The sequence below is a fragment of the Strigops habroptila genome, chromosome 11 (assembly GCF_004027225.2).
Source record: "Strigops habroptila isolate Jane chromosome 11, bStrHab1.2.pri, whole genome shotgun sequence".
In the NCBI taxonomy this organism is placed as follows: Eukaryota; Metazoa; Chordata; class Aves; order Psittaciformes; family Psittacidae; genus Strigops; species Strigops habroptila.
In genome coordinates this window covers 8659005-8681666 of record NC_046360.1, presented here as the reverse complement: position 1 = coordinate 8681666, position 22662 = coordinate 8659005, and the positions used below count along the sequence as shown (strand labels likewise).

At 58.3% G+C, this 22662-nt stretch overlaps 1 protein-coding gene across 1 annotated transcript; it reads left to right on the top strand.

Annotated features, from left to right (window-relative positions):
- Window positions 1–11009: 11009 nt before the first annotated feature.
- On the top strand, window positions 11010–20691 carry TBX1 (T-box transcription factor 1). The gene is made up of 8 exons (XM_030501408.1): window positions 11010–11058; window positions 12214–12676; window positions 15970–16071; window positions 17413–17584; window positions 17758–17913; window positions 19116–19183; window positions 19388–19488; window positions 20249–20691. Exons 1-8 carry the CDS (start codon window positions 11025–11027, stop codon window positions 20689–20691), a joined length of 1539 nt encoding a protein of 512 aa, XP_030357268.1. The 5' UTR covers window positions 11010–11024.
- The last annotated feature ends 1971 nt before the right edge of the window (window positions 20692–22662 follow it).

The following is a 22662-nucleotide window of genomic DNA, read 5'->3' as shown; positions in this document are numbered from 1 at the left end:
GTCTTTTGAATTTTCCACTATTTAATTGCCAGTTGTCAAGCTGGCCCTGGATTGGATGGTGGTAGTCTGCACAGTCACCTCTGAGAGTGAAGGAGGAGCTGATGGTCCCTGCTTGAGATTCTCCTTCTGCCCCAGTATCATATAGCAGTCAGGTTTTGGTGTGGGACCAGCCTTCGAACAGAATCAGGGAGCAATGGCTGGTCCCCATGACAGTGGAGAACCTCCCAGATAACGCCCAAAGTTTGGGGTCTGATCAAGCAGAGGCTGGATGCCTTCTCTGGCCCCAGGGATCCTGGGGATGCTCTTCACGCCTCCTGCTCCCTTCGTACAAACCCAAGGGACAAACAATACCCTCATCTCGCACAGACCTGCTCTGTATCTGCTGCACTCATGTTTATCCATCACCTGCCAGGCTGCTCTCAAGCAGAGCAAAGCAAAGCTGGGTTTCTGCGCTCTGGCTAACCTGTGGTTTCTCCTCTGCTGAAGACATTTAAGTGCTTGGGAGAAGGTGCGATTTCGTTTAACGTCGCTCTGTCCTGTCTCTTGCTGCTTCCTGCCAAGAAACTGTCAGTTCCAGCCGAGCTTCCCGTTTGCTTGTTCTTTGCCATACCATGAAGTCTGGGCTCAGTTCGTAGCTCCTATAACTACAGGAAAACAAATCCATTCAGGCCCAGGGCTGTGCCTGAACTTCCCTGGGCCCTGAGTTTCCTCCTCCACTTTTCCTCCTCTTCCAGTCTTGCCCTTGCTTACTGCTCAAAGGCAGAGAAAATGGGATCTCATCCTAATAAGCAATCCAGGTCAAGATCTTGTTTGAACACAGTCAAAATTGGCCCCTGTCCAGCCTGACTTGCAGCTTTTTGCCTTGCCAAAGCTGAGAGAAGTGGGGAAGAGACTGTCAAACCAGGCTGCTTTTAGACCCAGCCTTGTGCAGAAGGGAGGCATGCAGCAGAATGCTGACACCAAACCCCTGTTGCTCTGGCTTCTCAGCAGGGCATGATGACGGGATTTATCTTGTTCCCTCAGCCCCATTCCCCTGTCACTGTCTTCCCTGCTCTTTTTTCATTTTCAGGTACAAGGTCTGCTACTCCTTCCGAGGGGTTTCCGTGCAGGTCTGGCAGAGACGCTGCCATATGTTTTTCATTTTGATAACTCCCCTATGGTGTCTGTTATCACCCAAGTCTCTATTAAGATTTATTCCTGTTATTGTAGCAGTCATTTTCCCCAGTACATGTGCATTGTATTTGGAGAGAGTCATAACCACTCTCCACATCCAACAGATGCTGTAGTCAGAGCGACTCCTGCTTCTATTTACCAGACCTTTCTACTAATATGGGATTTCACCAATAACCACAAGTGCTGTTCACTCCCCAAGATTTCCACACTGTCATTTCTCGATTGTGTTAGCGGCAAAACACCCATCAGAGCTCCAGTCCCTCACAAAGCAAAGGTTTTGCTTGGCTTTGCTTTTCAGCCACTTTCCTGTTCAAAGCAGTGAGAGATTCCTGCTCCCAGTGGCTGGAGGTCTGAGCAAGGATGGGGGCACAAAGACCCAGGGTGGGCAATGGCCGATGCAAGAGGGGAAAAAAGGCTGGTTCCCCTTACTTGTAGGATTTGATGAGGGTGGATTGGGAAAGGGGATGGGATCTGCTGGACCTGGTATATGGATTTAAGAAGAGTCCAAGGTGACTTGCATGGGGCTGGATGCAGCCAGGAGTCAGGCTTCACTGGCCTCGGCTTGGTGGAGCCCCATCACAGCTCTGCCCCTGGGCAGGAAGGTATGAAAGAGGCGTCCCCCATCCCCAGGGGCTAGCAGCAACCCTGGCCCTGTAGCTGCTTTGCTGTGGTGCTTATCGCAGGCAGCAGCACAACTTTTGCTCCGTAAGCAAGGCAGCCTGCCCGCATCATCCACAGACCCTTCCAATTTGCCCCTCTTTCATCCCATAGCAGTTTGGTCAGCTAGTACGGAAGAAAGGAGCTCCAAATGCTTTCTGTGCCTAATAATATCCATCAAAGCATTTCCAGGGCTGAGGCGAGGATATACACTGCAGCACGCAGAGCAGGAAATGGGCTCGGGTTTTCCAAAGCTGCCTTTTCCAGCCAGAGCAAACCACAAGATCATGGGAGGACAAGAGCACTGCGCTCGTGGCTTTGTTTGCTCCAGAAGGAATTGATTTGATGAGAAAGGAAATTGGCTTTCTTTAATCTGTCCTTGTGCTAATTCCGCAGAGGAAGGCATGAGCATCGGCGGTTCCCGAAACTGAACCACTCCCCAGTGCCAGTCGGTTCATGCTATTTGCAGGGATGATGGTGTGGTGTTTCCCAGGCCTTGGCCCATGGCAAGCACCCATGGACTGCAGTGAGCTGTGCTTGGCAGAGGCAGAGATCCCTCACTCACCTCCATGGCCAGTGGCAGCCAGGTCCCCCACGGAGCCACTGGCCAGCACAGCTCAGGCCTCACAGATGTTATGGGTTCCCTTACACATGTGCCTTCCCCAGATGACAGGGGTCCTGCTACTGGCTTCACCAGGGCCAAGTTTTCTCCAGAAAAAGCTGTGAGGAAGAAAACATCAGTGCTTCTTCCCATCTCTGGGGAGTCTGACTGTGTGCCTTCACGTCTCTTCCAAACCCTGTCTCTGAGACCAGTAGGACAAGAAGGAGGATGTTCCTCATCCATCAGCCACATGTGTGCCAACAGGTTAGATTCAAACACCCTTTTTCATTAAAAATTATTCTTTAGAATCACAAGAAACATAAAAAACCCATGGAAGTGTGGTTTCCTGAGCAGTTCCAGGCTGGCATTTCAACTAAAAAGGGGGAATTTGAATTAATGAGTAGGAAGTACAAGAGCTAACTAAGATGTCATCAGAGAAGAGCTAGAAATGGTGCAGTGTCATTTTATACAACAAAACCTAAAAATACAATAAATGAATTATACAAAAACCTAAGCCAAGGTTATCCTGGATCCCTTTCAATGCCAAACAGTTTTCCCAAGGTGACTAAACACCGTCACTGTCGCTTGCACAGAAAGATATTGAGATGCAACTAACACTACAAAAAGAGGCAAGGTGTTTCCCAGGGTAAGAAGAAATAGCAAATGGAGCTGACAAGAACCCATAGGTGACAAAATCCTCTGAGAACAGGCACATCCACAAGTGGGTATAGTGAGAAGGAGAAGGAGAAAGAAGGAGAAGGAGAAGGAGAAAGAAGGAGAAGGAGAGAAAGGACCAGAGCAGGCCAGCAGAAGCAACACTGCTTTTTTGCAGGCAAGCATGGGCTTCAGGAAGGGTCCTGGGCTAATCTTCAGGTCTGGTCTCTGCTCTCAGAGGCTGCACTCTCCCATATGACATTAACATGAGTGAGCTGCTCTTGGTGACAGTGAAGAGCCCACTGCCTCTCAGCTGGATGCATTCCAGAGGGTAGAGCTCCAGTATTGACGCAAGAAGAAAAGTCTCCAGGATGGAGTTAGTCTGTTTTTATGCTGGATTGGCTTTGAAGAAGCAGCTGACATCAGCTGAAGCGTCTGTTCCTTATGGTGCTTGGGTTAAGTTTGCAACATGTCCAATGAAATAGCCAGCAATCCAGGGAGAGGATTTATCCCAGTAGGAGCCCTGTAGACTGTGCAGCCTCTCATTAGCATGCTGAGCCCTGTGGTTTATTGTTTGTGTTAATTTGTTTGTGCTGACATACGGTGTGGTGTTGGTGATTAATATACAACATCATCTGCCACACCAAAACCTCATGAAAACATATGAGCTCCAGAACAAGTGATTTTGGTCTCTGCTGTGAGAAGGGAGAAGGCAGAACAACAAGGAATGTCAGGGGTATTTTATTGGCCTAACAGAAAAGGAAAAAAGTCCTCAGAAGGAAAAAACCCTTACAGGCCAGCCTAAAGCAACTGCAGGCAGGGAGCTTTGGGGGACACCTCATCTCCTGACAGTGACTGAGCTCCATAATGCCCCTCCATGCAAGGACTGTGTCCATATAACTCAGCCCTGTGCAGGGTGGCACCATCTGGGCCCCCCTCCATGGAATTGAACCCTCACAGCCAACCTGCATGGCTGCAGCGGCTCCACTGGCACACAGAGCCTGTGTGGGTCAGGCCTCAGTGACTGCATCCAAACGAGAACCAGGCTGCCTTCAGCCAAAATAAATGTCTGCACAGGATGCTGCTGTGGGACCGAGAGAATATAAACCTTCGGTGCAATAACCACATGGAGAAATGCCTCCCCTTCCCTCTAGCGACTCGATTGCAAGTGGATGGCTTGAAAACGACTCTCACTCCACAGAAAGGATCTAGCAAGAAGCAGTGAGGCAGCTGCTTTCCCTTCGAATGCAGCGCAGCGGCAGTGTCCTCCTGCACTCTGCAGCGCTCCTCACCGCTCTTCCCCAAACTTGTGCTGCGATAAGGAAACACGCTTCAACTGAGCTGGTTTTGGCACCTCAGTACTGGGTGGCGGGGATCCTTCTTTCCAACTAAAAGCGCCTCATTCCCCTGTAGCTGCAGCCCCATTTCCCTGCGTGCTCAAGGAGCACAGGCAGCCGAGCAAGAGTTTCCCTCTCCTCGTTGGAGCTGGGGTGCAGGTGAGGAAAGGGCCAGGCCAGAGGGATGGGTGCAAATTCACTCTCACCTAGTAAGCATTAGACGTGTGTGTCAGCCCCAGACAGCAGAGCAGCACCCCGGTACAGAGCTTTTTGGCAGCATTAATGAACATTAATGAGGACAGGAGTGACAGAGAGTGACTGGTTTTAGAAGCAGCTCCTGATGCACTCAAAACCAGATGAGCTCCAGTGGGCTCCTGGGGGAGCCCCAGACAATGACCCCAAACGTCAGGTCCCCTTGCCCAGGCTACCCCAGAGCTCCCAGGGGAGCTCTCTGCTCTGGGGCTGGGTGGGGGTCCCAAAAACTTCACAGCCCCAAAACCATGGGCCACACAGGGCAGCTGCACTGCAGGAGAGCACAGATTCCTCACTGCAGAAGCATGAGCAGTTGTGAAGGGGGGAAAAAAAAATATGAAAAAAAGATTAAAAAGAGGGAGAAAGGGAGAACGCCACCGGCTGTGTGCTGGGGGAGAATGGCTGACAGTTTTATTTCTGAGAATTTCCCCGTGTGTGATCTCCACATTGGGATCTGCAGGCAAGTGACCCCATAAAACCAGCCTGAAATCCCCATGGCAAATAACGTGGAGCCAAGGCTGGCAAGCGGGAGCCAGTGGGGGTGCGGGGGGTGCAGCAGCCCAGTCCTGCTCCCCTGGGCCCTGTGGAGTCCCATGTACAGCCCTGGGCTCCCCTCTGCGGGGTCAGGTAGCCCATGGAGCCCCACAAGCTCCAGCGTTCCCATCCCAGGTGCCTCACTGCCTATTAGCAAGGAAACAACTGTTGTTCATGAGGGTTGTGCTGGTTGAAGCAATAATTAGTTATCAATGGATGCTTCCTTCCTTAGGGTGTCTCTCTCTCTTCTTTTTCTTTCATTCGTTCATTCTTTCTTTCTCTCTTTTTTATTCTTTTGTTCCCTCTTTCAGTCTTTATTTATGTATTTATTTCCCTCTGACCTCCTTTCCTTTCCTTTCCTTTCCTTTCCTTTCCTTTCCTTTCCTTTCCTTTCCTTTCCTTTCCTTTCCTTTCCTTTCCTTTCCTTTCCTTTCCTTTCCTTCTCTTCTCTTCTCTTCTCTTCTCTTCTCTTCTCTTCTCTTCTCTTCTCTTCTCTTCTCTTCTCTTCTCTTCTCTTCTCTTCTCTTCTCTTCTCTTCTCTTCTCTTTCTCCTTTACTATTTTCTATCTCCCTCCCCCCTATCATTCCCTCCTTTCCCTGCTCCGAACCCCAAACGCGCCCACCGGCGGAGCACAGAGCGGCTGCCGTGCGAAGCCGCGGACCCCGTCAGCGGCGACCCGGGCTGGAGGCGCTCCCAGCGCGGCCCCAGGTCCCGGCAACCCTGTGTCGCTCTGGCCGCAGAAGGGGGACGAGCCGCGCTCCGCGGGGCCGCGCACCTGCCGCGCCGCCGCCGGACGGGACGGCTCAGATTCCGCGCAGCAGCGGCGGCGGGACCGGGTCGGGGCAGTGCCACCCGCGGCCGTCGCTCGGGTGTCCCGGCGGCCGAAGGGGAGCGGCTCGGGGCGGCCGCGGGGGCTCTGGAGAAACGTGCAACGGGGGCGAGCGGAGTCTGGGCGCCCCGGGGAAACCAGCGAGCTGCAGGGGCGAGCGAGCCCCGGGGAGCGCCGGTGGGACCCCCCGGGGCCCCGCGCGGGGACTGCGACTGGCACCGAGCCGTGGTGCCAGCACCCGCGGCCAGACCGCTCCCGGTGCGGGAAGGCGGGTGGGCAAAGCGGCGCCGGCCGAGCGCCGTGCCCCGCGCCGCTCGCCTCGCCCTGCTTTTCGTTCGTCTGTCCTTATCAGTCTGCCCGTCTTTCCGATGCCTTTTCCTGACTCTCTTTTTCTTTCTGCTTTCTCTTTCTGTCTTTGCCTTTTTTCTTTCTTCCTCTTTCCATCATTTTCCTTCTTTTTATTTCCTTTTTTCCTAATCTTTCTTTCCCATCTTTCTTTGTTCTTTTTTGTCTTTCGGTCTGTTCCTTTATTTTTGTTTCTTTCTTTTTTTCTTCTCTCTTTCTGTCTATCTTGCCTCGCTTTCTGTCTTTCTGTGCGTCTTTCTTGGTGATACTTGGTTAACACATTTTATTTGAGGATTTGTTAAGATAGATTCGTTAATTTCAGTTCCTATAGTTCAAACGCCAGTTGAAAATAATACTAGTAGTCGCCGTAGTCGTGGTAATAACGATGATGACTGTAATTGTAATGACAGTAGTCATCGATAACGGTCTCAAATTAAACGCCAGAAAATCCCCGCTTTTTCCCGGGACCCGCGGGAATTACAGGCATTTTTATTTTCACCTGCCGAAATTTTCCCGTCGCCTCTTTATTTCCCCCCTTGCAACGAATTCATAAATGTCCGCGGCTCCCGTTGGCGAAACCTCTACGAATTATTACTGTTTAGCCTGCAGCACCGCTACCGGCAGCGTTAGCCTTTCCCGCACCGTTCTTTGCCATCGCTCGCAGCGCACGGGCAGTGCTGCCGCGGTGGGCAGGGAAGCCAGGGGACGCGGGGCGCCCCGCCGCAGGGCTGCTCATCTGAGAGGCGTGCGGAGAAATGAGCGTGTGCGGACGCGTGCGGTGCCTCTGCCCCGGCCCTGCGTGGCCCCAGCCCCGGCTCGCTGCCGCTGTCCCCCTGCGGCTCAGCGGGGAGCCGGGGCTGCCGTGCCAAGCCCGAGCCAGGCCGTGCGGGGCCGCCCCCCTTTCCCCTGCAGAGTCCGCGCCCTCCTCCCTACCCCCCCACAGGCCGGGCTCGCCAGGGGCCCGTCGGGGCGCAGGGGTTGGGGGGCGGGAGGGACGGGGGAGCGGGCAGAAAGGAGTGATCGCGGGAGGGACGTAGAGGAGAGATGCGGGCGGAGGGGTGAGTGTGAAGGGTGGACAGGGGGAAGGTGGCGGGCGGTAGGGCTGTGTCCCGGCCGGTCCCCGCGGCCGCGGCGCCTGCTCGTCGGGTCCGGGGCGCATCTGTAGCATAGCCCGGGCTCAGGGTGCGCGGGGGAACCGGGCCTGGGAGACCTGGGCACCTCCGCAGCAAAAGGGCCGTGGCTCGGTGTGAACGCGGCCGTCCATGCGCGGGGGCACCTGTCCCGGCCCGTGGGGAGTGGTGCCGGCGGGGAAACCCCTAAGAGGGAGGACGAAGGCAACAGCCCACGGGGTCCGCCTCGCCTGAAAGGTCCGAGGGATTGCGAGGTGCGGAGCCCATACAGAGGAGAGGGCGGCAGCGGATACCTGCTGCGGGGGGAGGCCTCGCCGGGGCTGGGGAAGGTAGTGGAGAGGACGGGAGGCGGCGATGCTCGGGCTCGAAGGGCGGGGGGCTGCCGTCGGGGCGGGGGGGGGGCATTGCAACACGTTGCTTTTTCCACTGCTGCCACAGGCTTTTGCACCGGGGCCCGAGCGTTTCGGGGCGAAGCAGCTCTGTGCCCGCAGAGAGGGGAGGGGGGGGTCCTGCCCTTCTTCCCCGTCGAGCTCTCGGAGTTTCCGCAGAGCGGAGCCGTTCCCAGCGGAGAAGCGGCGGGACAACCTCGACCTTCCCTCCCACCTGCTCTGCCGAGGTGTGAGGAGCACGTCGTGGGGAGCAGAACGCCCCCCTCGCCCTCTCCCTGGTGCCCTTCCGACAGCTTCCGGGCTCGAACCATTTGCCTCCCGGGCGCAGGGACGACTGGAGAGCCCGGGACAGACCCTCGCTAACGGCGGGGTTAGCAACCTCCCATCGAGGCTGGAGGCGCTTTGCAGAACTCCGGCGATGCTGAGCGGTCGGGGAACGGGACAAGCGCCCGCTGGGCGAGACGCCTGGCAAAGGCGGCCTCTGGTTTTAGGCCCTTTTGGCGTGCAGGAGAGGGGATAACGCCGTTTGCAGCACCGCGCCGTGCCACCCGGTGCCTCGGGTTTGCTCTGCCGCTGCCGGGTTCCCCCGTCGCGGGGGAGCCATGGCTGGTTTCGCTCTACCGTCGTCTCAGCTCTCTCCGGCGCTGCTCACGCGTGGGGGTGCGGGAGCGGGGCGACGGGGTCTCAGGGATCATGGGGACCCGGGGCCGGCTGGCAACGATTCCTGACGGGTCCCCTATCCCCGGCGGAGACCGCTCAGTCCCGACCCCACTGGTCAGGCCGAGGGGCTTGTCCGCGCCAGGGCTGTCCTCGACGTAAAGCCGCTTCCAGCTGGGGTTTTACCTAAGGAGCAGGGAAGAAGAAAGGGATAAAGCTAGGAAACGGTATGGGCAAGAAAGTCAAGGGCAGCAACCCCGACTCTGCTGGGGCGCTGGATTCGGGTTTTTTTTTTCTTAATTTTCAAGGAGGGGGAAATCGTGTTTCCTCCTGGGGCAGAGGCTGCCCAGAACCGGGCACACCTCGGGGAAGGGGCTGGTGCCCCGCATCCTGTTCACATTAGCCCTTGAGTTCCCGCAGGCGGCTTGCAACTCGCACCCGCAGCTTCTCGCTTTCCTCCGATATTGCCCCGAGGTGCCCTAACGAAATCCCTTCCCCTTCTCCCTGTACTGCCGCCAGGTAAGCAGCGTGGGTCAGCACAGGGACACTCTTCTGTTTGGCATGTCCCTGAGCTCAGGGTAGAAAGTGCCCGGCCGGGAACCCCGCTGCCAGCAGCAGCAGAGAAACAAAACACCGATCGCGTCACGCTCTGCCCTTATGCCGTTAGCTGCAGGAACATATGCTCAAATATGTAAGAGTAGTCTAGATTTTTCTCTGCAAATATTTTTACCACATCCAAAGATAATATTTCAACAGAAGAATCAAGCCCCGCAGGCTACAGACAGGGCAGCTATATATAACCCGCTTGCTCACTCCGGCTCTCCGCGCATCGCTCGGGTTATGCAACCCCCATCGCGACGGTAGCCACCGGCGCGCCCCACGGCTCCGCCCGCCCCGTCGGGGCATTTCCCCCGGGACCTCAGTGCAGCCACCCGCCCGGAGGAACCGGCACCGGGACTGGGACCGGCACCGGGACTTGGTCCGGGGCTGGGCCGGGCCCGGCGGGGCTCGCCCCGTGCTGATGTGGAGGAAGGGCCCGGGGGACGCCGCGGCGCTCCGAGGGGCCGGTGCCGAGCGGTGAGTAGCGCCTCACCCTCGCCGGGAGAGGGAGGGGAACCGGGGAAGCCCTCCACGGCAGCCGGGGTAGGGCGGACCCCGGTCCAGGCGGGCCGTGCAGGTGGTGCCGGCGGAGCGGGCTCTCACGCCGGGCCGGACAAGGACTCGCCGGCCGCCCTGCTCGTTGCTTTCCTTTTTCTCCGCTTTTTTCGGCGAAGGAAATGCTCGAACGCCGACGGGTGCTTTGGTGGTTTGGTGGCCGGGGGCTGGGGGGTCACATCCTGCCCCGGCGAGACGGCACCTGCGCCCACAGCGCGCCCCGACGTGCCCGGCCCCCGGCGCTGCGGCCGCTCGGACTGCGAATCCCGGGGCCGAGCCGGGGCAGACCGCGGCCCCGCGGTGGATACGGGCTGGAGAAAGGGAGCAATCCTCCCTCTCGGTGCCGGACATCCGCAGCCTGACGGCGGGCTCGGCTCGACTGGGCTCGGCTTTTCCCTTCCTTTCGCGTCGGCCGGCTCCCGGTGCCGTGATTGACACCGTCGACCCCTCCGCCCGCCCCGAAGCACATCCCATCCCTCCCCGCCGGCAGCTAGCCGTGCCCGGGAGGCGGGGAAGGGCCTCCCCAGCCCTTTGACACCGTCTCGGCAGGAGTTTCACTTCGCTTTCGCCGCTGCCGCCGCCGCTTCTGCAGGCAAACACCCTCGGCTTCCATGTGACGCCTCCCAGCCACTGAATGGGGGAAAGCGCCTATAAGGGAGCCACTTTCCCTACGTGCAGGAGAAAAGGAGGGGACGGGGGGGCAGAAGCAGGAGGTGGTGGTTGGGGGGAAGGGAAAAGAGAAAATAAATTAATAAATCGCAGGGAACGAAGTTGAGGGGAGAGAAACCGAGACCCTGGGGAAGAAATTCGTGGGGTTATTTCTTTATTCACGCCCCTACCCGGTCCCCTCTCCCTGACACGGCTAGATCCAGCCTTTGCGGTGCTCGGTGCTGGCTGCAAAGGGGCCCGGGAAGTTTCTTGCTCCCCAACGCCCTTCCCGGGGGGGACACAGAGGGTTTAAGTTGTTTTCTGGTGTGGGTTTTTGGTTGTTTTTTTTATAAGGTTCCCTCCCCCCCCCCGTCTGGAAGGAGGGGGGTCTCTCTCGCACCTCCCTGGATGGTGTGGTAGAAAGGAGGGGAGTGAGGGGGTGAGAGGGGGGGCTCGTGGTGGGAGGCTGTCGCGGCTGCTGCTCCTGCATTGGTGTCTCCCCTATGGACGAAAACAGCCCTCTGTCTCCCAAGGCAAATGCTTTCAGTATCGCCTCTCTGATTTCAGTCGCCGCCGCCGCCGAGCAAGCAGGGAAGGGAGCGCTGGAGGAGCGGCGCGGCGGCCGCAGCGCGCCCGCCCGCCCCGGCTGCCGCCCGCAGAAGATGCACTTCAGCACCGTCACCAGGGACATGGAAGGTGAGCGCCGCGCTCGGCCCCGCAGGGCCGCGGGTCGGGACCCCGGCCACCGCGTCCCAGGGTGTTTCCACACGTCCCGGTCCCGCGGCCGGGCCAGGGGGAGCGTACGGAGCGCGGCCTGCCCGCGGGGCCGGCCGGAGGGGGTTTTGCTGGGCCGCCGCAGCCTTCATATGGAGAATGAGGCTCTGCCCGTGCCCCAGTGGCGGCTTCCGACGGCTCCGCCGCTTGAACCCGCGTCTCCTCGGAGGTGCTGGAGCATCCCCCGACTGCGCCGGCCGTGCCCAGGGCAGCGGCGGGCCGGGGCTCGGCTCCCGCCGGCTCTGTAGCCGCTGTCCGGCCTGGGAACCGCGGCGGAAATAGCTCGAGAGACCCCCAGGACCTCGAGGAGCCTTTCGGCATCGGAGGGGATCCGAAGGAACCGTCCGTTCCCCGGGGCGGCCTGTCATGCGCCGCAGGGCCCGCTCGAGCCGGCGGCCGAGGGCTGCTCGGCCGGGGCCGTTCCGGCGCTCCTCGGCGCGGACCTGGAGCTTTGCTCTGGTCCCCGACTGTTCCCCCTCTCTCGCCCGGGGATGGAAATAAGGGGGAAATTGCCACTCGAGGTCTACCTATCCCCTGTCAGCCGCGGCCCCAGGGCGAGGGACATTACCTGCAGCACGGCAGCTACACGGAAATAAGAACCGGTTTCTGTCTTTGAGTTCCCCCCTCCTCCTTTTTTTTTTTTTTCGGGGGGGGGGTGTTAGGGGAGAAGAAGTGTGTGTGTAAGTTTGCTTTGTCCCAAATCGTGTGCAGCGAGGGAGGCCTTCTGCAGAGATCGCAGGGGCTCTGCACCGCCGCGGCTCTTGGCAGATCTCTCGGGTTTGCAAAGGGGGAAAAAAAAAAAAAAAAGAAGGGAAAAAAAGGAAGAAAAAAAAAAAAGAGCCGAGGCAGGCAGCGGGAGCAGCGAGCTCCCCGCCTGCCCCGGGGGGAGCGGGGCTGGGGCCAAGCAAAGCGGAAAGGGGGAGGCGCCCCGCTGGGCTGGGCGCGGGGCAGGAGAGGAGGCGGAGGGCACCCCGCGGAGCCGGCCGGAGGCGGGGGCCGCACGGAGCGGCGCGGAGCTGGGGGGGGAAGCGGGAGTCGGAGCGGAGCCCTGACCGCCTGTTTTTGGAATGATTTCAGCTATCTCCAGCCCCTGGCTCACCCAGCTGTCCCATTTTTGCGATGTTGCAGCTTTTACGGCCAACAGCCTGAGCAGCCTGAACGCCTCCGGGGGATACCACCTCTCCCCTTCCCCGGGGGACCCGTACGGACAGCATGAGCAGCCGCACTACGAGCCCTGCACGGCTCAGCAGCATCCGCACCCGCCGCCCCAGCCCCAGCACGGCTACCCCTTCGGCGGGGCGGCGGCGGCGGCCGGGGCCAATCCGCCGCCTCCAGGCCCCGAGCCGCCCGAGGGCGCCGGGGGAGCCGCCGCGGGGCCGGCGGCCGTCTCCGGCTGCTCTGCGGGGTCGGCCGCCGCGGCCAAGGCGCCGGTGAAGAAGAACCCGAAGGTGGCCAACGTGAGCGTCCAGTTGGAGATGAAGGCTCTGTGGGACGAGTTCAACCAGCTGGGCACCGAGATGATCGTCACCAAGGCCGGCAGGTCAGTGCACAGCCTCTGAGCAGCCCCGGTTCTCCACCCGCTCCCTCCGGCCCCAGGCACCCTGGCACGCCGGGGCGGTTGAATTCGCGGTTCGGGGGAAAATCGAGGCTGGACAAGTGCGAGCTGCGGGGCGGCTCGGCCCGGCGGTTGCCGTCATTTTATCCTAGCGCTTCTCCCGGGGCAAAATCTGCGAGCTCTTACGGCCCGAAGGCCTTGGGTGCTGCGGGGACGAACGCGCGGCTCCTGCAGGCTGGACGCGAAGGTGTGCGGGGGGCGGCCCGGTCCGGGGAGCCGCGCTGTGCGCTCCGCCGCCGGGTTTCACTCCCGCTGGAAAGGGCGCTGTGCTCCGCCGGGAGCCTTCGGCTTTCGGTTACCGCACACGGGACTTAGATCCGTGTTTGCGGAGGACACTGTGCTCCCGAGGCGGAAAGCGACGGCACGGGGCGGGGAGGAAAAGTCAACAAACCAACCCGTGAGATACCTGTAACTCAATTTTTTTAGCACGAGCAGAGCTTTTCCCGCCGGCGGGGAAGCAAACAGACCCTCATTCTGCACTTTCAAACGTCTTCCAGGGCTGTTACGTTTCCCAACTCTCCCGTAACGAGGCCGGCTGTGCCCGGCTCTCCTCGGCCCTGCTCCGGCCGCTCGGCTCGGCGGGCCGGGACCCCGCTCCCGGTCGGGGAACAAAGGAAGCGGCCGATGCGATCGCGTTAGGAACCAGCAAAACTGGGGAAGAAGAGAAGCCCCAATCACGGTTGTTAATTACTGCATTTAGGTGGAGTCGCCGCGAAGTGCCGTGGCCGCGGCGGCTCGGGCAAAGCTGCGGAGCTTTCCCCGCGCGGGCTTCGGGCAAACGCTGCCTTAGGGGGGAGTAAAAGCATTGCTCGGGCTCGGGTCTCTTCCCTTGGTTTAAAATGATCCGGCGGCGGGGAGACAAGAAAAACAAACAAATTATCAAATCCCGCGGTGCCGGCTCGCAGTGAGCCGCGGGGCTGGCGGCAGTGGGAGACCCGGGCGCTGCCGCAGCCCCGTCGCCGGGGAGAAGGGCGCAGCGCAGCCGTTTGGGCTCCGCTCCGAAAGGGCCCAGCACAAGCGGTGAACGCGGCCGTGCGCTCCCGCTCTCCCTCCAGCGGTTTTGAGGGTCCCGAAGGCGCAAAATTTGAAATATTTCTATATATACGCAGGGTGTGTGTGGGGTGTTTGGTTTGTTTTTTAATTAGCAATTTACTAGTCACCGCGGTGCCTGGCGGAGGAGCTGCGCGGCCGTGGCGTGATTTCCCGCAGCCGGTGCCTGCCCCGGCGCCGGGCCGCGCAGCCCGCTGTCTCCGGCCGCGGCCCCTGAGCCCGGCGCCGGGCTCGGCGCTGCTTTCCTTAACGGAAAAGGTCGTTGAGGCTCCAGGCGGAGACTCTCTGCAAACAGGAGCTCTTCGATCTGGCTTTCTTAGCTCTCCCGGGACAGTGAAAGCATTGCAAATATCCCACTCCAAAAGGGCTCGGAAATGAACTAGCTCGATTTGATGAGAGGCTTTTCCCCCGTCGTCTTCGTTTATTTTCTGACACCGACAGGTCTCCAGACAGGCGGGTAAAGGCAGGAGAAACCGGGGTAAAACCAGCAAGAAAAGAAGGGCTCAGCGAAGGCGCTGCGAAGCCTATTCTCTCCCAGCTCCTCTGAGCTGGCCCTGCTGTTTGCGTAGGTGGATCTTATCATCTCGGGTTGTTTGTTTTAAAACTAAGTTTTAAAACGAGAAACACCGGAACTGGAGCTAATGGGGGCTTTTACACCTTTAAAAATAATAATAACAGAGGGAGCAATTGAAAACGTCCGTCAGAGTTCGTTAAAGCGTTACAGAGAGGGAGGCGCAGCACCCGATCCCGATGCCGCCCGGCAGTGCCGGGCCTGGGCTTGAAGGAACTGCGGGGCCAGAGCCCGCTGCCCATCGCCCTGGAAGGCAGCTTTACCTCGGCGGAGAGCAGCGGCACACAACCAAAAAAGCTCCGGGAAGAGGCACGGCGCGCGTCCGGCCGTGCGCCCCGAGAATGAGCCGGGGGGAAGCTCCATGTCCGGGTTTGATCCGGGTTGTTTTTACAGGGGGTGTTGGGAGTTTGGTTTTTCAACGGCTGCAAATCACCTTCCCAAAATGCCGCCCGCTGCCGCTTGGTTGGTTTCCTACTCGGGACAAGAAATGTATCAAACAAAACCTAAGCCGTAATAAGCCCAAATGCGAGGGCGCATCTTCGGCGCGTCCCGCCGGGAAGCCGCGGGCCAGGCCCTGTCCCCGGAGTGTGCAGAGCAAGGTGGCGGCTGTCCAGGCCACTTCTTTTAGCCCACCCCCGATCGCGTTTTCCCCACAGCTCCTCGAAGGGATCGTGCCCTCCCTGAGCGTGGGACCCGCGCCCCCAGCTACAGCCTGGGGTCTCCAGGGGCCTGCGCAGAGTAGAGCAGCCGCGACAGCGCCGGGGGATGACCTGCCCTGCCCGGGAGCCCCGGCCTTCTTCCCGCTCTCATTTTGTCCCGCAAAGGTGCGGGGACGGGGAGCTCGACCGGGCTCTGACAACGAAGCGGAACCGGGAGGGGTCTCGCTGGGGGATCTCCATTGCCCTCTAGTCCCTGCCCGCCACGGGATGTGTTTGCCCCGGCTGCAGGAGATCTCCCGCTGGCCCCAGAGACCATAGTGCTGCTGTAACTGCTGCTTTAAACAGGCACAGATCTGGGGGAGAAGTTGTTACAGGAATGAGAACCCTCGCGTCGCCCGCAGGAGGTTCTAGACATGCCTCCCGGGGCTCTGCCCATGGCTCGGTGTGGTGGCTCCAGAGACAGGGTAATGCCTTGCATCTGCCTCAAATCAGGTCAGCTGGAAAAAGGATGAGGAAACTGTGGGGAGGAAATTCTTCTCACTTGTGTCTCCCCATGACAAAGGCTGCGGTGGCGCTTGTTTCCCCTCCTCTGGTGGGGCATTTCGGGTGTCCGACACAAACGGTCCTGGAGCCAGCAGGAGAGGCAGGGCCCGGCTTGTCCTGCGGGATGCTGCCGAGGGCCATGGGGGCAGCCTCTCTCCCCACACTGCCCGGCCGCCTCTGCCTTTTCCTCCCATTCTGGCTGGTGGTTCCTGTGAGGGGACCGGACATTGCAACCAGGCAGGCATCAGGGCAGCAGGAGGTGGGAGGACTGGGAAGGCTGTGGGGCTCCTGCTCCTGGCACTCCCAGCCAGGGAGGGTGCAGGTATCTGTGTCGGCCCCTCAGGACTCCCCACTGCCCCTCAGCTCAGCTGTGCTCTGTCTCCTCTCTGTGCCAGGCGCATGTTCCCCACCTTCCAGGTGAAGATATTTGGGATGGATCCTATGGCTGACTACATGCTCCTCATGGATTTTGTCCCCGTGGACGACAAGCGATACCGGTAAGTAGCACGCTGCTTGTACCGCGGTGCTCAGCGCTATGGGGGCTGGAGGGTCGCTGCCTGCTTCCTGCACCCCTGGGGCTCAGGGATGCGCTCCTGGGCACGACACATGTCAGTGTGAGTCGGGGAGAAGAGGTGGGATGCGGCTGCAGCAGAGTCCATTTCACACCATTACAATGAGCTTGGGACCGGGAGGGGCTCGGCTGCACTGGGCATGGACCCGCGGAGCCCTGTCGGCCTTTGCACAATGCCCGCTGCCGGACGGGGCAGGAGCTGCCTTGTCCTGCCCTGAAACGCCCTCCCTGTCCTGCTGCTCCACGTCTCCAGCCGGCAAACGCCTGTTGCTCCCTCACAAAAATCCCCCCGGTGCTCCTCGAGTGCTGTAGCCTCTCGGCTGGGGCCAGGGGCTTGGCGGGGCTGTACTGTGCCTGCCAGGGAGCTCATGGGTGCTTGGGTGAAGAGAGTAGGGTTTGTGCTCTGCAAAAGGCACTGGCCATCCAAGCCACAAAACCCTGCCCTTGTTTCCAGCAGCAGTGTGAGAAGGCCTTGGAAACTGATGACTCGCAAGGCAGCGATGGGGTCTGGTTTGGCACCCCTTTAATTTGAAGACAGTGAAAGGCGCATTATGTATTTAGCTTCAGATCAGGACGCCGAGCAGGCAGCCATGTAGGAATCGCAGGGTCCGATATATAAATATTTAGACAGATATCCAAATTCTCAGGGCGTCCTAGAAATGTTTGCTTGTCAAGGGAAGTGGGATATATAACATCCAATTGAGTATATCTTTAAAAAGTAATGTTTCTGCTCGAGTCCAATGGTGTCTAATTCCCCCTGTGCAAACACTGGCTTTTAAAGTAAACACGTGTGTAGAAGATTGGTTTCTCTGTTTTAAATGTTACTGTTGAATATGTACTTTGAAAGAATGAAACAAGGCTGCTAAATTCTGGACCTGCTATTAATCTACACATAACTTTCCACTCTTCACTTAAAGCCAGAACATTACTGTATAGAGGGCTCCCTTTCACCCTTCTAAAATTTTTTTTTAGAGGAAGGGGGAGCTTTTGTGGCTTCTCTCCCAAATCTGTGCAGGTAGCTATAAATTTCCTCCGTCCTGCAGATTTTTCTCCTGCCAGTTCCATTGGCGACTTGCTAAAATATTAATTCCCCCCTCAACGAGTCTGGCTCGTTGGAGAAGAGCTCACTTCTCTCGCTGCTGTAGGACACGGGAGGGACGGGGGGACTGGGACGGGGGACCCCCCCCCTGGCCGGATCCTGCGCAGCCATGGGGTGCTGGGTGGGAGCCGCTGGGCTGCGCCTGAGGGTGCATTCTCCCCGCGGCAGGTACGCCTTCCACAGCTCCTCCTGGCTGGTGGCCGGCAAAGCCGACCCCGCCACCCCCGGGAGGGTGCACTACCACCCGGACTCCCCGGCGAAAGGGGCGCAGTGGATGAAGCAGATCGTTTCCTTCGATAAGCTCAAACTGACCAACAATTTGCTGGATGACAACGGGCATGTAAGTGTTGCTCGGTGAGGTGTCACACATGCCCTGCGCCGTGGTTCCCGTGGGGTGCCCCTGCCCGCACCGCCCCCCCAGGTGGGAGAGCCGGCAGGGCCGGGGGCTGCGCTCTCCTCTCTCCATGCTCCGCCTGGATCAGTTATTGTCTCCTTGCTCGTTTTATCATTCAGATCATTTTGAACTCCATGCACAGATACCAGCCGCGTTTTCACGTGGTCTACGTGGACCCCCGGAAAGACAGCGAGAAATACGCGGAGGAGAACTTCAAAACCTTCGTCTTCGAGGAGACGCGCTTCACGGCCGTGACCGCCTACCAGAACCACCGAGTGAGGAGGCAGCGGGGCCCAGGGCAACCGAAAGCGGGGGTTGGGGTCACCGCGGAGGTACCGCTGGTGCAGGCGCGCCCAGCTCCCGGGCTGCGGGAGTGCAGGGTGGGGATTCCCGCCGCCTCCTCCCTGTCTGCTAAACCCTATTCCGGTAGCCGGGGAGTTGAGCAGAGCTGTGCGTCGCTGCACACCGAGGAAGCGATGTGAGCTGCAGCCCCACGGCCGGCTTCCCCCCGCCCGGGGGGACCTCATTACCTATGTAAACCCGAGGCTGGGGCTAGTTGGGAAACTACAGGCTTCCCGCTGCGAAATGTCACTCACAATTTGTTAGGATAAATGTGCGATTTTACTTCTCTAAGCTCGTAGCAGTCAGTTCCTCCCCAGAATACAATTACATGTTTGAAAAACGAAACGAAACAAAACAACCCACCCCCCCTAATTTGATGCGGATTTCTGGGCAGCAGTTAATCCAATTGCTTCTTTAAATCGCATTAGTGTAACGTAAAGAGCAGGAATCCCAGCCGCGAGTGCAAATACGGATTCAGAGAGGGGGCTTTTCAGCGCTGCTCGGCGCCGCCTCGCTCCGCGCTGGGGCCGCAGCCGGTGCCACTCTCTGCCGCGGCTCCCGCGCATCGGCCCGGGATCCCCCCGGGTCCCTGCCGGGGCCGGAGCACGGCTGTGCCTTTAAGGGGCTTCGGAGTCCCTCCCGGCTGGCACTTGCCTGATGGCTCCGGACAGCTGCTCTTTCTCTCCTGCTATCAGTTTGACCTCTACGGCTGGAACTGTCACTGAGGGGCTTAAAGTTTGTTTTTCAACCCATTCCGGAAACTCACAATCACATACTTTATCCATGGATTTGCTTAAATATAGAAAATGTCCTGCCTTCTCCAGGCGAATTAAATAAATACCTAAGTATGATTTATCCAGTGATTTGTCTTAGCTGCTCTGGTGGTGACCCATATAATGTGGCATTTTCTTACAAGTGCATTTACGCAGCTCTTGCAGCCAATGTGGCCACGTCTCCCTTCACCTTGAACTCCTATTAGATAGCATCCTAGCCCGTGTTTTCTAACAGAGGGAAAGCACATGTTTGCGCTCTGTGGCAGAGCATGCCCAGCTCCCAAAGCCAGCGGCACACTTGCTGTCTGACCAGAGGGCCCTTTGTATGCCGCTTCGAGACATTTTCCTGCTTCTCCCTACAGATCACACAGCTGAAGATCGCCAGCAACCCTTTCGCCAAGGGATTCAGAGACTGCGACCCTGAGGACTGGTAAGGCTTTGTCTTTATTGACTGTCACTTCACCCCACTCTCACCCACAGTTCTGCATGCACCTGCCCAGCTCACATCTGCACAAGGCTTGCATGGAAGCTGGGGGGATGCCGTGCCCCATTTGCCAGCTGCAACTCGCAGCAGCAATGCTCCAAGTGCTCATTCTGTTGGACCATTTTATCACTTCTCCCTTTATTCTTCCAGGCCCAGGAATCACAGGCCAGGGGCCCTTCCTCTCATGAGTGCTTTTGCCAGATCCCGGAATCCAGTCTCTTCCCCGGTGCACCAGAATGGGACAGAGAAAGGTGAGAGCCTGCGATGGCCTGGCCAGCCTGTCACCCGGGACCACAGCGCGTGCATGCTTGGGGCCAACCCCGCTTGCCATGCTGGTGCACAGCTGCCTGCAGCGGGCACAGCTGCAGTGCTAATGAGCTTTGCAACACCACCTATTTTATTTAGCAAAAATAGCCACCTTCATAGTCTAATTCATTCACCCTAAGTCTAAAACACTCATTGCTCTTGTGCTTAAGTAATTTCGCTGCTTTAAAACACACCGCCCTCTCCCTTTAGTGTCTCTTTTTTGACTTTTTGGCAGCAAGTTCAGCTTTTCAGGCAGGGATGCAGCGATGGCCACTGGCTCTCCTCACAGTGACCTTTTAACACACCCCAGCAGCGCATTTAGGGCCGACCCGCTCCCATTCAGGAGCTGCAGTCAGGTCAAACAGCACCTCTGCCCATTGACTCCTTTTCCATTACGCGGAGCAAACAACTGCAGAGACAACCGAGGGCTTTTCTTCCAACACACTCCAGGCCTGCAAAAATAAAGGGAAGTCTGTATTTGTTTAGTGTTACACAATTGCAAAAATTTCAGGCGTGTACCAGCTTGTCAGTCAATTCAGCTCCATTTATCTCAGTCAGAAGGTCCTGTCCCACAAGCCCCGGTTCCTGCTGCATGCCGCGGCGCACTCCGCTCGTTGCAAGCCTTGCTTTTACCGTCGCGCACCGCTTTTCCGCGTATTGAAGCGAGCCGCTGCGCGGCGGCGCTGACGCTGTGTGCCCCCGCAGATGCTGCCGAGAGCCGGCGGGAGTTCGAGCGGGAGGCGGCCGGCGGGACGGCGCTGCACGCCGAGGCCGCGCACCAGCAGCTCATGTCCCGCGTCCTCAGCCCCGCACTGCCGGGCGGCGGCGGCGGCCTGGTGCCCCTGGGCGGCGCGGGCGGCGGCCGGCCCAGCCCACCCCACCACGAACTGCGCCTGGAGCCCGCCGCCTCGGAGCCGCTCCACCACCACCCCTACAAGTACCCGCCGGCGGCGGCCGCCGCCTACGACCACTACCTGGGGGCGAAGAGCCGGCCCGCGCCCTACCCCCTCCCCAGCATCCGCGGGCACAGCTACCACCACCACCATCACCACCACCACCACATGAACGCGGCGGCCGCAGCGGCGGCGGCTGCCAACATGTACTCGTCGTCGGGCGCGCCCGCCAGCTACGACTACGGGCCCAGATAACGGGACCGCCCCGCGGGGCCGCCGGCGGCGACAGAGACTGGCGGCGGCCGCGCGTGCCGCCACCGTTACTGTCCTTTCCCCCCTCTTCCCGCCTTTCCCTCTCTTCCCGCCTTACGAGTGAGCTGATAGGTCGGCTTGTCCTGATCGACACCCGCGGAGCCCAATCACAGGAAGCCGAGGCCCCCGGCCCGCTCCCCCCCCGTCGGTGGGCCGCGAGGCGCCGTGTGGTGAGGGGCCGGGGCGCGCCGGGTGCTGCCCGCCGCGGTGTAACCCGCGGCTGCACTTTGATAAATGAAGCCATATGTCGTTCTGTGCCTTCTCCCTACCCCCGCGCCCCCGTTATGTGGGTGCCCCCGAGCGCGCCGGGCACCGAGGACCGCTGGGAAGCGGTGGGAGGGCGGGGAGCAGCAGCGGTGAGGTGACTCGCCCCCTTCTCACTCACCCGCCGGGTCTTTTGATGGAGGTTTGATGTTGCCGCCAGTTTCGGAGGTCCCACGGTTGTTTCCCAGCCTAGCGGGTGTGTACCGTTAGCACCGGGCAGGGAGGGCTGCGGGGCTGGCCGTGAGCACCGGCAACACCGGGCCCCGGGGATAGGGTGTAATTGTGCACAGGTCGGTGTGAGTCTCGGCTGGGGGATGCTCGGCCTCGTTCGCAGTTGGCTCGGGTGGTTGTGTGAGGAGACTGTCAGAGGAGGCACAGTTTAGCTTAAGGGAACACTTTGAATCTTCACTGTCAGAACAAATTGCCTGCTTCTCCTCCGGTCCCGACCTGCCCGTGAGTTTTGGGGTTCACTGGGGCAGCTTAACCACAGCAGCATTTGCTGGAGCTGTTGAGAAGAGCCCATGGCCAAGAGCATGCTGTGTACAGCTTTTGGTTTTCACGACAGTGGATGCTAAGGTTTAGAAACCAGCCTGGGGTGAGGGAATACCCGCAGAGTTTAGGCTGTGTATTCTCAGCAACAGTTAGTGAACCGTCTGCTTCCCAAGCAGCCTCACAGTCCTGCCTTCCTACATCCTTTCCTGAGCTCTTGGTGCTCTCCCGTTGAGAGGTGCCTTTTAGAGGAACTTCGGGGGTTTTCCCCTAGAATGCCTCACCCCTTATATTTGGCTGACCCAAACTGCAGTAGTCCCAAAGCACCTATTCTGCACCTACCTACTTGCTGCATCTCCCCTCTTAAAGCTGGTAAGTACTTTTACTTTTTTTTCCTTTAATATCTTCCTTCAGTAGTATTTCCTTATTGTCGAAAGGATAGGCCTGTTCATCACAGTTTCTCTGGTGATGTGTTTTGGACAGTTGGCTTGTGTTTTTTGTCAGATGCTCACCAAGTAGCAGTCCCTTTGTGTTCAGAGAAGGTATTGAGCAGCTCCTCAGCTGTGTTGGAATACAGTATTATGAACACTTTCCTCATTCTTCCACATGACTCTATGAAAAGAAGGGGGTTATTTTTTTTTTAAAGTTCTCTGTTCATCCATGTTTGTGCATTTCCACTACAAACCTTTTAAAACATAATCTTTCCCTTGAGCAGGTGGCAGTGTTAATAGCAATGTTTATTCTTGTCTCTGGCAGTGGGCTTTGGGCTTCCAAAACTTTTTGGAAGGGTTTAAGAAGGGATACAGGCTAACATGAATATTTTATGTATTTTTTTTTTCCTATTATAAAACCCCCATGTATCTGGATCCATGAAAAAGACTGTGCAAGAAATATGTATTTTATTTGATATTTGCAGTGAATTGTGAGATTCTTAGTGTCTGACTAAACCATAATTAATGTTCTCAGAAAGGTTGATATAAAATAGCCTTGTGCTTGTTATTAGTCAGTGGGAAATGGCTCTTGGATGTGCTCTGTTACTTTGCCGCTGTTATTTCAGAGTTTTCAGTATGATTTGTTATCTGTAAACTGATTAGTGCCAAAGCTTTGGTCAAACGTTTAATGAAGTTATTATATTTATTATTTCTTTCAAAGATTATACAA

Bases quoted from the DNA above. Each gene is read 5' to 3' on its own strand.
- TBX1 (XM_030501408.1), top strand. From the start codon at position 11,025: ATGCACTTCAGCACCGTCACCAGGGACATGGAAG. The intron at 17,585-17,757 runs GTAAGTGTTGCT...TTTATCATTCAG, and splicing joins TGCTGGATGACAACGGGCAT to ATCATTTTGAACTCCATGCA. The intron at 19,184-19,387 runs GTAAGGCTTTGT...TTATTCTTCCAG, and splicing joins GACTGCGACCCTGAGGACTG to GCCCAGGAATCACAGGCCAG.